At 57.7% G+C, this 13582-nt stretch overlaps 1 protein-coding gene across 8 annotated transcripts in view; it reads right to left on the bottom strand.

The window, feature by feature from the left end:
• Nucleotides 1-13582, bottom strand: part of SLC6A3 (solute carrier family 6 member 3) — a 34179-nt gene extending 20597 nt beyond the window's left edge. For 2 of the 8 annotated variants that reach the window (XM_085001698.1, XM_085001699.1), the window contains exons 1-5: nucleotides 13511-13582; nucleotides 12292-12414; nucleotides 11463-11792; nucleotides 10139-10270; nucleotides 5144-5360 (exon numbers count right to left, since the gene is read on the bottom strand). In XM_085001698.1, the coding sequence (XP_084857824.1) occupies nucleotides 5144-5360; nucleotides 10139-10270; nucleotides 11463-11748 (635 nt within the window). In that variant the 5' untranslated portion in view covers nucleotides 11749-11792; nucleotides 12292-12414; nucleotides 13511-13582. Of the gene's footprint in view, nucleotides 1-5143; nucleotides 5361-10138; nucleotides 10271-11462; nucleotides 11793-12291; nucleotides 12415-13510 lie in introns of those variants that run through there. The other 6 variants (XM_085001700.1, XM_085001703.1, XM_085001697.1 and 3 more) reach the window with 4 other exon arrangements.

The raw sequence follows: 13582 nt of genomic DNA, 5'->3' as shown, positions 1-13582 counted from the left end.
CGGGGACCGTGCCGTTCTCCAAGGGTGGGGGCTGCCAACAGGCGCCCACAGTCCAGCTGCTTCTGGAGGATTCCATGGGAGACCGACATGGCCAGGTTTGCTCAGGCCTCTAGCCTCGTGAGCAAAGGAGTCCCCACCTCAGCTATGGGGGAGCCGGCAGGGCAGGCAGGGGGCTGGCTGGGTGGTCCGCGAGCTCCTGCCAGGCTGAGGGTCACTGAGTCCCCTGCCCCAGTCAGCAGGGGGACTAGAACATTGCCTGGGGTCCAGTGGGGGCCCTGGAAGGGGCTGCCCCAGAGCAACTTCAAGGAGCTGGAAAAACCGCTTCAAAAGGATGACACTGCACAGGGAGCAACTTAACTTCCTGCCAGAGCAAATCTAACGTTCTTTAAAGGAAGACAATGAATTCTAATATTCACCAATGCAAAACTCCCCAAGTCTAGCACATAGTAAAAAAAAAATTATGACACAATGAGAAGCAAGAAAATGGGCCGTAGAGCCAGGAGCTCCTTCTCGCCAAATACAAAACTACGGAAGACACAGGCAAAAGGCCATCTGTGGGCGCATAAAGCACAAAACCCTTAGAAGAAAACAGAGAGGAGAATCTTCAAGACTTTGGGCTTGACAATGGATTTTTTTTTTTTTTTTTTTTTTTTTTTTTGCTATGACACCAAAAGCACAAGCAGCAAAAGAAAAAATAAACAAACGAACTTTAAGATCAAAAACTTCTGTGCATCGAAGGATGCTATTAGCAGAGTAAAAAGGCAAAACGACAGAATGGGAGAATATAGCTGATAAAAGATTAAGATCTGGAATATATAAAGAACCCCCAAATGCAACAACAGCGAACCCCAAACAACTCAATTTAAAAATGGGCAAAGGACTTGGATAAATGCCTCTCTGAAGAAGGTATATAGCCGGTCAGCAAACACAGACGCGATGCTCAACACCACTAGTCATCGTGGAAAAAGAGATCAAAGTCATGAGATACAACTTCATACCCATTAGAATGGTATTAGTGAAAAAAAAGGCAACGCAGAAAACAAGCATCGTCCAGGAGGTGGACGCATTAGAACTCGTGCATTGCCAGTGGGAGCATAAAATGCACAGCTGCTGTGGGAACAAAAACACAAAACATAGAATTATCATATGATCCAGCCATTCCACTTCTGGGTATATCTCAAAAGAACGGAAAGCAGAGACAGAAGGTCTAATGCAGGTGCCAGGGTGGAGGATGGGAGGCCAGGCGTTGGCACCTGATGGGTAGAACCCCAGCTCAGGTGGCGGGAGACGTTCTGGAGATGGATGGGGAGATGCTTGCACAGCAATGTGAAGATGCTTAGCGCCCCTGAGCTGTACATTTGAAAAGGGTTAAAATGGCAAATTTCATGTTTTGAATGTTACCACCATTTTTAAACCTCCCCAAAAGAAGGCAACACACTTTTCGGAAAAACTAAGGCTAAGAGCGGTCACTGCCAGTAAGTCTACACTTTGGAAACGTCAAGGGAAATCTTCAGAGGCAAGAAGCCGTCCCAGTGGACACCTGGACCCACGTGCAGAGAGGGAGAGCTCGGGTGCAGGGCATGCGGGAGAGAGAAAGGTGCCTTTTGCTTGACGTTATTTAACATGTAATTGCTTAAAGCAAACGTAGTAACACTGTGCTGTGGAGTTACTAACAAATGGTGGAAACCAAGTCTGGGACAGCAACTGCACAAAGGCCATGAAGGGAGGTGGAAGGGGCGCCCGTGTGACATGTGAAGTGGTGAGATGCCCTTGGAAGGAAGACTGTGCCAGCTCAGATCTGCACTGTGAACCCTCTATTGTCCACTGAAAAACTGAGACGGAGAGCTGGAGCTTGTCAGCAAATGGTGTAGATGAAATGGAAGCCTAAAGATTAGTTAATTCCAAGGAAGAAATCAGCAATGAAGAGAGGGGACAAATAGGCCAGTCAGTGGTGACACGAAAGACTCTGCCCAGACATGTGGACACCTGTTGATTGGCAACTCTAACTAAAAGGCGGAGATTGTCGAGGTGAATAAAAAAGCAAGAATCAGAGTTCCCATCTTGGCTCACTGGTGAACGAACCTGACTGGCATTCATGAGGATGGGGGTTCAATCTCTGGCCTCGACCAGTGGATTAAGGATCCCACGTTGCTGTGGCTGTAATGTAGGCCAGTGTGGCTGCCATCCAACTGGACCCCTAGCCAAGGAGCCTCCATATGCTGTGGGTGGGGCCCTAAAATAACAGGAAAAGACCCCCCCCCCCAAAAAAAGCATCCTTTCCTATAGTTTTCCCATTTCCTATAGCCCTTCCAGAACTGGTCTAACCATGGTTTGACTATGCCACATCTTCATTAAAAAAAAAAAAAAAAAAGGAAAAGAAAAAGTAAGAATCAACTCTTCTGTCTGCATGAAACCCACTTTAAAGATGACACATGTGAGTTAAAAAGATAAGAATTGGAAAGACATCCCATTAACCATTATTCATAGGAAAGCTGGAATACTCATATTAATAGCAGAGAATGCTGATGTCAGCATAAGGAATATTACCCAGAGGATGTTTCATAAAGGAAAAGGGGTCCATTAAAAGACTCGATGTTCACAGACATGCATGTACTTCAGAACATGGATGGAGCAAAAGTTGACATCACTGTGAAGAGAAATTGACCAGTCCACAATTACAGTTAAGATTCCAACAGCCCGTTACGGTAACTGGTAGAACAGGTAGACAAGGATGCAGAAAACCTGACCAGCAGCCTGGGCTGACCTGACTTACTGACCCGTCTACCAGCAGGCACACCTTCTTTTTAAGTGCACAGGACACACCATGTACGGGGCCATAAGACAAGTCTTGGTGTATTTTGAAATGACGAAGTTTTATAAACATATTATCTCATCAGGTCAGTCAGAATTAAATTAGAAATCAATAACAGAAATACATCTAGAAAGCCTCCAAATATTTAAAAATCAAGCAATAATCTCCCCTGAGTCAAAGAAGAAATCACAAGGCAGATTGGGGAATACTTTAAATGAATGAAAATGAAAACACAACATATCAGAGAGGCAGGAGGCAGCTAAAGCCGTCTCTTAGAGGAAAATGTGTAGCTTTAAATACATAGCTTTCTAATTTGTAGTAGGAAGTAGGCAAGCCTGGTTTTGATAAGTGTTTATGGAACTGAGGGGAATTTAAAACTGGTTGGGTTTAGATGGGCCTATTTTGGGGTTTCCAGAGCCCACACGTACTTTGTAGGACTCAGAGCTTTACGACTTCAGTGATTATAGTTATCCTGGCCTTTCAGTCATTTCATGGTGGGATCAGGAACAGGTAATCCTTTTCACAATGATCTGCCCTACACAGTGTGTTTAAATTCCAGAAAACCCTTGCAGACCTGATGGTTACTGCGCCGTCTCAGGGACACCTGAGTTGTCACCACCAATAGTGAGATCACCTGGGGAGTCCCTGATGCCGTTAATAATTCACTGTGTCTTTATTGATCCAAGACTTCCGTGCAAACCTTCAAAGCTCCCGCCTTTGTCCCAGGGTCACCTCCAACTACGGTTGGACACCTGCTCATGCTAATAGCCCCTCACGTGGAGGCTCTGGGCAGCTTTCCATCTGAACCTTTCTTTTCCAGACGGGGAACTTCCGAGACACTGACTAGTCAGTTTTTCTTTTTTTAAAATCTACTTATAACATATGTGCTTTCCTCCTAGCATATTCTTAATAATGGATCATTGACTAATCAGTTTTTTACCTATATTTTTCTTGTCTGAAAATCTCTTAGATAAACCCTCTCTCTCCACACTTCCCAAACAAAGATAGGCATCTCCAAGTGACATTTCTCGGCACGTTTGGCATCTCTGAAAGCTTTCCTAAATGCTCTAAATTGCACCAAAATCCATCTTAACACTGTAAAAGACACACTAGCTTGAAGACTTGTTGGTGAAATGATTGGTGAACCCAGCCTAGAGAGAGCTGTCTCTGGATGTCCTTTAGCAGTGGACAGGAGGACAGGCAGCCATGCTGGCGTCTCAGCTTTCTGATGCAGAGCCCTGCCCCTGCCACCACTGGTCCCTTCTACACACTGGCCCTGAGAGCTGGCCTTGACCTGGTCCTGAGACGCTGCCATTAAGTTTGGGACATGCGTAAGGAACAGGCCGGCGGCAAGATGCTGAGCTCTGCAAGACTGCTGTGGATGCATGCTCTGCTAGCTTTCCTTGGACAGATCTAGCGTTTCTTGTCTGCCCATCCTAGGACACACTCGGGTAACAGCCTGGGGTTCCCTTTCTCGAGGGGACACCCACCCTGGTGTCTTTTAGGCAAATCTAACGGGACGGATAGCAGGCGGACTCTTGCCTCTGGTCCAGCCTCTGACAACCTGCTGCCCCTCCCGAGAGCTCCCGGAGACCCCGGCCTCACCCCCAGCTTTGGACTCTCCCTCGCCAGGCAGGCGGGCTCTCAGCGCCCACGCCCGCTCCCGTCCCCGGCCTCCCAGACGCCCTCACTCTCCATCCCAAAGTGCCAAAACCACCTTCCAAAAAATTAAACAAGTCCCACCACCCACAGCCCTCGTCCTGCCTCAGCTCGCGCTTCCTGGAAGAAGGGCACCCAACCCCTCCCACGGCCCCTGCAGAGCCGCAGCCCCACCTCACTCCACTCCCTACCACCCCGGCCACTGTCCACAGCGGCCAGTCCTGGAGACGTGTCCCGTGGCTCTGGAGCAAGTGCTTAGACTCCGAGTGTCTGAAACATGCGCTTCCAACCTAAACACCCCAGGTCCCTGAACCGGGCAGCCCTTCTGGCCGAGTCGCTCACACACCCACATGGCAGCTTCTGCTGGGGCCCGAAGGCTCAGATTTTCTCTCCTGCACACCCGAGGGCTCACCTGTCTCGACAGGGCCGGGAGAGGGACAGTCCCTTCCTGAGCTGCCAGAGGTAGGGCCAGAAATAAGCCCCACAGGTGTCCAAGGGACAGAATGGGCACAGGCCAGGCCAGGTCGGGAGGGGGGCCTCCGTAGAGCCTTGGGGGGCAGCGCAGGGCTGGGGGGTGAGCCCGGCCCCCTCCGGGACCCGCCTGGCTGCTTCCCCTCTCCCTCCCCCTGGGCAGAGGCAGCGCGCAGGGCGTCGGCCCGGAGCCCCACTCACTCGAAGTACTCGGCGGCAGGCGTGGTCCTGGTGTCGTTGGCGCTGGAGTTGGCGGCGCGGGCGTCGGAGCAGTGGGGGCTGTTCCAGGTGTTGTTGCAGTGGGTCCAGGGCAGCTCGGCCGTCAGGGAGGAGAAGAGGTAGTGCAGGGCCCAGGCGATGATGACGTTGTAGAAGAAGCCGATGTAGAGCGAGATAAGGATGACAGAGTAGCCCACGCCTGCCGGAGGGGGGGGTCAGCAAGGTCAGCACCCCCCCCCAACCAGGACACAGCTCCACCGGGCTGTCCCGACACCTGCAGCACCCCTGCCACCACGGAGGCGGGGCCGACCCTTCCAGTTGTCCACGGCCGCCTCTGTCCACCCAGATGTGCTGGGGCAGCCTGGTACAGCCTGGTCACCCACAGACAAACAGGGTACCGAAGGGCCATCCAGGGCCGTGCACTACCCATCAGGGTCATCCAGGGTCACGTAAGGTCACGTAAGGTCACGGCCACTCTGGTTCACCCGGGGCAGTCCAGGGCCACGGGCCGTCCTGAACCATCAGAATCATTCAGGGTCACCCGGGCCATCTAGGAACACCAAGGATACAAGCCACCAAGAGTCAACACAGGCCATTCCAAACCATTCAGCATCACTTAGAGCCATCCGGGGCCACCAAGGAACCCCCAAAGTCCCAGAGCCATCCAGGGCCATCGACGGTCACTATAGGACAACTGGGGGCATTTGTGGCCATCCTCAGCCTCCCAGGCTCAGCCAGGACCATCAGGGGCAAGACGGCCCAGGCCATCCAGGGCCACTCGTGGCCCCACAGCTGACCATGCACCCTCTGGGCCACTCCAGGCAAACAGGCTGCTCAGAAGCTACAGAGCCGCCCAACCCCCCAGGATCACACATCACCACCCGGGGGGGTCTTCCATGGCCATGGGTGACCACGTGGGGCTTCCTGGGCCACCTGAGGCCTTTTGGAGACACGTTCAGGACCACAGCACCCAGAGTTTGGGAGAGTCCTGGAGGAGAACAGAGGGTGAGCCGTCCTTGGAGCGGCATCAGGCTGACCCAGGTGGACAGACGGCCTGGCCTCCTTTTGTTAGCCAGGGCTCTCCCTGCTCAAGGCTGGACAGGCACGGGTGCCTCCTGCTGCAGCGGTTCGCTGCATGGAGCTCCAGGCGGAGTTCTTTTACTTCTCTGGGCCAGGGCTGGCTTAGACCAAAACTGACTTGACTGGACAGGAGCCCGGTTGGGTGCCACGCCCGCCTGTGGCCAGGGAGGAGCTTGACTTTCAGGCAACCTTCGCAGGAGCAGCTCAGCTCGTTTCTTATGGGTCTAACCCTTAGGAGAAGATATTTTCATGCTCAGGAGTCTCCATTAAAATTCCCTCCCTACCCTGAAAGCAAAAAGAGAGGCACTGCAATTCTTTCAGGTGTAGATATTGAACACAGCCAGGATCAGGCGTGATTGATGCAAAAGCCAGTGGCCCTGCTACGCGATCCCTCGTGAAATCATGCTCAGCAGCAGCAAAGGCAAAACCCGACGTGCCTTTCGAAGGTCCTCCGGGGGGAGCGTGTCAGCCGGAAACAGCTCCGCACGGCAATTCTGCTCTCTGGACTCGCCCAGGCAGCCGTGCGGGCAGGAAGCCCTGCTGGCGTGAAGCACATCACGAAAGGCTCTCCCTGGCGGTGAGCCGGCCGTGGGTGGAAATCCTTGCAGGTGAAAACTGGGGACTCCGAATCCTCAGCTGGAACTTTCGGAGCTGAAAGGAGCCTTTGCTCAAACACCAGAGCAGATGCAGATCTGGTGTCGGAGGAGGCCTGCCTTTGCCCTGGGTCCTTCTAAATCCACTGCTGTGGAGACAACCCCCCTACCACCCAGGCAGGCCAGCTTGCTCCACTGTCACAGTGGGGCTGATGTGGCCCTGGAGCATGTGGCCCGGCCATCAGCCCAGAGGCTCTCCCACCCAAGGGCGCTGCTTCTGCTGAGCTGCCGTCCGGCTGCCCCAAAGGCCCGGGTGAAGGACGGTTCTTAGGAAGACGGCTGCAAGGCTCCGCCAGTCGCTCTGTCCTCCGGGACCGCGGAGCCTCAGGAAGCCCTGGCCCTGGGCCCCCGAAGGGCGACCCCTCGATGCCGCCGCCTTCAAGTCCTCCTGTGAGTCATGAGGCTCACTGTCCTGCGGGCTCAGGCGTGTTCCTTTATGGGTGTTCTTGCGTCACAGCCTCTGAATAAAGTGCTAGGGACCTGCTTCCATCAGCTTTTGGCAGAGGAACTTCCTTCCCAAGGAGGCCACAGACTCAGTGCCCTCTGATGGTTCCTCTTGTCTCTGACTCCAGGAAGCTCAAGGCCAGAAGCGAATTTCAGTCACAGCCTGAATGGCAATTTTCCTAATTTTCAATTCCTTTCGGTATTTTAAATATTAACCTCGGGTGCAATTTATTTTAGGCCACGGAATAGCCTTTTTAGAAAGAGGGAGTGTTTGGTAGTTCGCACTAAAATATTATTGACCCCAAAATGTGGAAATTCTCTTCTGCGGTCTGTGAAATTGGGTGGTGGTGTTTCCACACTGAACACGCAGTGGGCTTGACTTGTTTAAGCAAACATGAAACGAGCCTCCTTGGGTCTCAGGAGGGCACAACAGCCCCCCTTCTGCACCCCAACAGACAGTCACGCCGGAGCCCCAGAGCTTCCGGATGAAGAGGGAGTCACAGACAGACAGACAGACGGTCAGGCCCGAATGCCGGGCAGCTGGGGGGCTTGGGCCCTGGGGGGCAACCGCCTCCCCTCCGAGAGTCGCGGTGGTCAGTGCGCGTGAGCACGAGAGCAAGGCGAGGGCAGTGCGGGGTGTCGGGGGGCAGACGGAGGAAGGTTCGCTTCGGCTGCTTTGGGGAAGACCCTTCCTGCGGTAGGACGTCCAGTGGGAAAGGCGCTTCCGTCTGCTGGCCCGCGGCCCCGGGTCGGCGCCCTTTTCCTGCTCGAGTCTCTTGTCCAAGCCCCCCCTCGCCGGACCCTCTGATTCATCTCTGGACTCCCTGGGGGTGGGGGGCACAGGGTCCTGTCACATCAGAAGCTCTCGATTCGCTTCAGATTCGAGGGGGGTCTTGGACATCCAGAGCTGCAGCCGGTCCCTGGAGGCACATCGCGCTGGGTGAAGTCGGACCGCAGGGCAGCCGACGCGCGCCGGCCGTGACACGCCAGCTGCCCTCAGGTCGGGAGGACGGGACGAACTCACGCGCCCCGACGTGTCAGTGGTGTCCACGTGGACGCACTGCCCCGACGGTATCGGCCTCGCCCGTGAAGACAACCTCCCCCCACCTGCCTGGCTCTGAAGAGGCGCCCGGGTCTCAGCCTCCTGCACGTCCCCCCCTTGGGACCACCGAGGGCACCGGCGGCTGTCCCAGGCCTGACTTCAGCTTTGACCTCTGCGCGCAAACCCCGCGCAGGCACCTGACCCGGAGCCGCCCCTCCCGCCGAGGACGCCTGACCTCCCTGCAGCTCCATCACTGGGCCGCCTGTCACTTAGCCTGTGAGGAAACTGCTCGTGCCTGGAGATTCACCCGGCGGCCAGCAGGAAGGAGGGACGCCAGCGCCCGGGAGGAGCCGTCATGCCGGGCAGGGCCCAGCGCTTCCACTGCCGTGAGGGCGATTTTCTCCTGGAGGGACAGCCCACACCTGTGAGGTGTCCCCGCTCCTCAGGCCGCGGCAGTTGCCCTCCTGCACAAACCCACGAACACACCCGCGGGGCGCCCTGGGGACCCGCGGGGCTTCTGTTTTCCAGAGGCCCTAACTTTTCAAGACCTTCTAAGAAGACCCGAAGACGGATCGTTTAACCATCTCAGCGAAGCCAGCATCTGAAGCCGGCACCGGCCTGGTGTCTGAGGAAACGCCCGCACCCTCTCCTGACCACGGGCTCCTGTGCGGTTGGCCCAGTGGGCGGGCGTGACTGGGGGCTGGACTGGGGGGGAGACACACGGGTTTGGGGTGGAGCCCACCCTGGTCTTGACCGGAGCGGCCGGTCCCCCCAGCCCCGAACCCAGCACCTGCGTCTCCAAACACAGAACAGACGGCACACAGAGCACCTCCAGGGCTCCCGGAGGGGCCAGGCTCTCACAAAGCGTCACCACCAGGCTGGCCACCTGTGCTCAGCATGGGCTGGGCTGTGTGACCGTGCTGTGGCATCATGCCAGCGCCTGGAGGGCTCAGTGAACAAGAGACGGTGGATAGATGGCAGATGGATGGGTAGCTAGAGGGAGGACAGGTGCAGAGGGATAGAGCGTAGGAACATGGATGCCATCAGAGCGAGGGCTGCAGGTAACAGGTACAGGGTGGCTACGAGGATGGCACATGGGTAGGCGGTGGCCAGACTGCTGGATGGACACATGGCTGGCAGGCAGGTCGTTTCCACCCCCCAGTATCTCAGAACGAGCCCAACACGATGTGAACCTAGACGAGCAGTTCAGATAGAGACACTCGCGCAGGGCGACGTGAAGACACAGGGAGAAGACGGCCGTCCCCAGCCCATGGACGCCCCCAGCCCGCAGATGGAGTCAGCTGCCCCAGGCCCGTGGGTTTGGACTCGAGCCTCCAGGACTTGGAGACATCAAACATCTATTATTTAAGCCACTCAGTCTGTGGCACTTTGTACGGCAGCCTTAGAAAACTAATACAGTTGGAGAGATGGATGGATGGATGGGTGGGTAGATAGATGGATAGACAACGGGTAGATGGGTGGATGGATGATGGATAGAGGACAGATCAATTGGGCGGATTTTTATCTTTTCCGCCGTTTTAGCACTTTGACATAACACCACCATGCGTGAACGGCAGGCTGGCCTCGCCTGGGACCAAGGGGACCCTTTAAAGCAGGGGCCAAAATTAAAACGACGTGTCCACAGGCATAGATGCCAAGAGGGACCGAATGCCCAAGCCGGGGTGACTGGCTTTGAAATCGCTCCAGCCGCGCCCTGGTCCCCGCCACGCCAGGTGCGAGGTGGTGCCCCGCTGTTACCTTTCAGGATGGGGCAGATCTTCCAGACGCCAGCAGCCCCCTCCCTGTTGAACTGCCCAAGGGCCAGCTCCATGTAGAAAAGCGGCATCCCGGCAATGACCATGAAGAACAGGTAGGGGACCAGGAAGGCACCTGGGGGCAGAACAGCACGGTCACCTGGGCCACAGGGGAAGGGCCCAGCCGACCACGCGTGTCTTGGGCCCAAGCATTTCCACCCAGGGTTCCCGTCCCTGTTTCTCCCTGAAGCCCCTGTGTGACCACCCTTCCAAGGGTGGTGGGCTTCCTGCCTCCACACCTGGCCCCACATCACCAGGGCCTGGACGTGTCCTGCCGTGGGTCCCGCTCCTCCCCACCTGCAGAGGCAGCCCCAGAGCAGAGCCCATGAGGCCGCTGCCCGCATCGCGGCTCTGTTCCTGGCACTGCCGGCAGGTCCTGCCCTCCGTCCCCTCTTCTCTTGAGTCCTTCGGGGTCTGACCCTACCTGGGCCTCTGCATTTGAGCTGTCTCTCTGCTGGTGGGCGCTGCCCTGGGGCTGGGGTTCCCCCCCACCCCGGCACCCAGTTCCTCTCAAAGCCACACTGCACTCTGAGCACGAAGTCCAGGGCCCCTGGGCTCAGCCTCCTGAGACCCTCCTGAGGTCACACTGCCTCAAATGGGGGGCTCTCTTTCTGGGAGGGGTGCAGGGACACCCACAGAGCTGCCTGTCTTGGGGCAACTTCTGTACCCACTTAGGCCTCAAAGGGGGCCAGGGAATCTGCCCACCGGGGGCTCTGGAAGCCCCTCAGGGACTGACCCCCGGCCGCATTGAGGCCTCTCACAGGAACGAGCACCAGCCTAATGTCTCAGCCTGAATTTCTGAGCAGCCCTGGCCTGTTTCCTAGTTTTCTACCTGGAGGCCAGATCTGGCAATTCCAGGCCCGGCCGTGCAGGGGTGAGGTGGGGAGGGGAGGAGACGGGCCTGTCCCTGGGACAACTTCGGCTCCTCCAAGTTCAAGGGCCTCTGCACACGTGTCAGCTGGTTAAGTCGGCCAAAGTGAAACCACCTTCGGAACCAGCAGGCAGGGCCGTGGCCCCTCCAGCTCCAAACCCTGGCTTCTGCTTTCTGGGCTCAGCTGGGGAGGCGGTCAGGGGATGGGGCGGCTCTGAGCACCATGTCTGTCCCGGGAGGCTGTGCCGTGCGATGGCTCCACTCCCCAGAGCCCTGCCCCAGCACCCCCTGGCCCTGGCCACGGTGGGAGGGTGAGGAGGGTGGCCCTCACTCCCCAGAGCCCTGCCCCTGGCCCTGGCCCCTGGCAGGAGGGCGTGGGGTGGGGGACAGCACTCACCCCCACCATTTTTGTAGCACAGGTAAGGAAACCGCCAGACGTTGGCCAGGTCCACGGCGAAGCCAATCACCGAGAGGAGGAAGTCGGCCTTCTTGCTCCAGGTCTCCCGATCTGGGGCCTCGGCGCAGCTCTGCGGGGGGCTGAGGAGGGTGGAGTTCGTGAGCTGCACCCCATTTTGCTCCTTGACCAGGACCAGCTCCACCGCCTTGGGGCCCGTGGCGTTGGCCTCCTTGGCTGGCGCCACCGCGGAAGACACCAGGGCCACGGAGCACCTGCTGTGCCTCATGGCATCCGGGGAGCAGGAGCCCCGAGCAGATCTTCCCTCTGGGTCTTCAGCCGGCATGAAAAAGAAGCACACACAGGAGAGCAAGGGTTGAGCAGCCAGAACAACAGCGTGGCGGGGGCACGAGCAGATCGAGGCGCTTCCGGCCGTTTTCCTGGGGCAGAATGAACACATTCCAGGCCCCCTGGATGGAGGACCCAGCCAGGGCGAGGGCAGGAGGCAGGCGGGGGGCGGGGCCTCAGGACAGACCTCCGCTCTGCCCCCCACCCCCGGGTCCCCTCTCCCCTCCTGTCAAAGGATGGTGCTGTGTCATCTCCCATTCGCTTTGAGTTATAGTGCAAGACGTCCCCTGCAGCCTCCCCCACTCCGGGGAGTCAGTGGACCATCTTCAGATAGTGTCCCACCTAAGTCTTCACGACAGCGCACACACGTAGTTTCTACTCAGTGGCCAAAGTAAAGAGCACAACTTAAAACCCAAGGCAGCCACAGGAATTCCGAGTTTAAGATGACGCGTCTCCTCCGAGGAATGGCTGCAGCCACACCCACCTGTGGCCGCACCTGGAAGGGCCCGGCAGGGGCCGAACCTGCGGCAGGATCTCCTGGGTGTGCGGGACTGGCTCCTGAGGCAGCAGCTTTTACCAGCAGCTTTTTCCCAGTTAGCTCGTGGGACTGGGAAACACAACCAAGGAGAACAGAGCAAACCTGTCACAGCAAGAGCAAGGCGGGCGCCCGAGGCCAGGGGCAGCGTCCAACATGCCTCCTGGCATTTGGACGTTTCAGCGGCACCCGCGAGTGTGCTCATGCACAGGCACACACGCACAAACACACGCACACCCCCCCGGAAGCAGAAGGTGGCAGGACGGCAGCAGGAATGGGGACGTTTTCCTCCGCATCCACGTTTGAACAGAAACGCCCATCAGTCATTTACGCAGCTCGTCTCAGTGACAGACCCTCAGCACCTTCCTGAGACGAACGAAACCCAGGGCAAGGGCTTTCGTGGGAGGGGCACGAGGGCCTGGCCTGGCCGGGGTCCCGTGGGGGGCGCTGGGCTGGTACAGGCGGCAGGTCCCAGCCTTTTTGCTCTGACAGCAGCACTTGCAGGTGCATCGGGGCCCACCTGCCAGGGAAAACGAGGCTGGGCATTTGAGGGGAGCCCACCGCGTTCCTGAGGCCCCGACCTCAGAGGCCAGGTTTGGGTACAGAAAGCGAACCAGGCACTTGGCAAGCAGAGCTCTGGTCTGTGCTTGCACTCGGCCTGGGCCCTCAGAGCCCCACAACCCCGCGCCCCTCCCCCATCTGGAAAAGCCAAGGCCAAGCTGTGAGGAGAAGCGCTGGCTGAGAAGACCACCCCTTGGGACAGGGGAGCCCTGGCTCGCGTCTGCCTCACCCCTCCCAGGTCTGGTTCAACGGGAAGGAATCAGTCACAAACAGCCAAGGGCCGGGGGCCAGCGCTGCAGGGAAGCTGGGGTTGTGGGCGGCCCCCTGCCCGAATCACAGAGCCCGGGGTGGAGAACATCGCCCGCGCCCTCTAGCGCACGCACCCCTCGGGCACTGTTCGCCTTTAGACCGCCCATGGCATGGCCGCAGTGCGCTGTGCACCCCAGCCGTGGGTGACTTCTGGAAAGACCGCTGCCTTCAGGACACGGAGGCCCCCGCCCCGATGGTGCCCGCCGGCCCTTTGCAGCCGCGGGGTCCGAGAAAGGAGCGGAGGATCCCCAGGGGGACGTCTGGTGGGGAGGGTGGCCCACGGGTGGCCCGGCCTCACCTGCGCGCCCGGCCTCGGCTCCGTAGGTGGTCCCACTGGTCCTGCTGCCAAGTGTCCGCGAAAGCTCCGCTC

The sequence above is a fragment of the Sus scrofa genome, chromosome 16 (assembly GCF_054392235.1).
Source record: "Sus scrofa isolate SSC_HxYL_T2T_F1_AM1 chromosome 16, Sscrofa_HxYL_maternal_Yorkshire_Landrace_v2.0, whole genome shotgun sequence".
Lineage (NCBI taxonomy): Eukaryota > Metazoa > Chordata > Mammalia > Artiodactyla > Suidae > Sus > Sus scrofa.
This window is presented reverse-complemented; position numbering and strand designations above follow the sequence as displayed.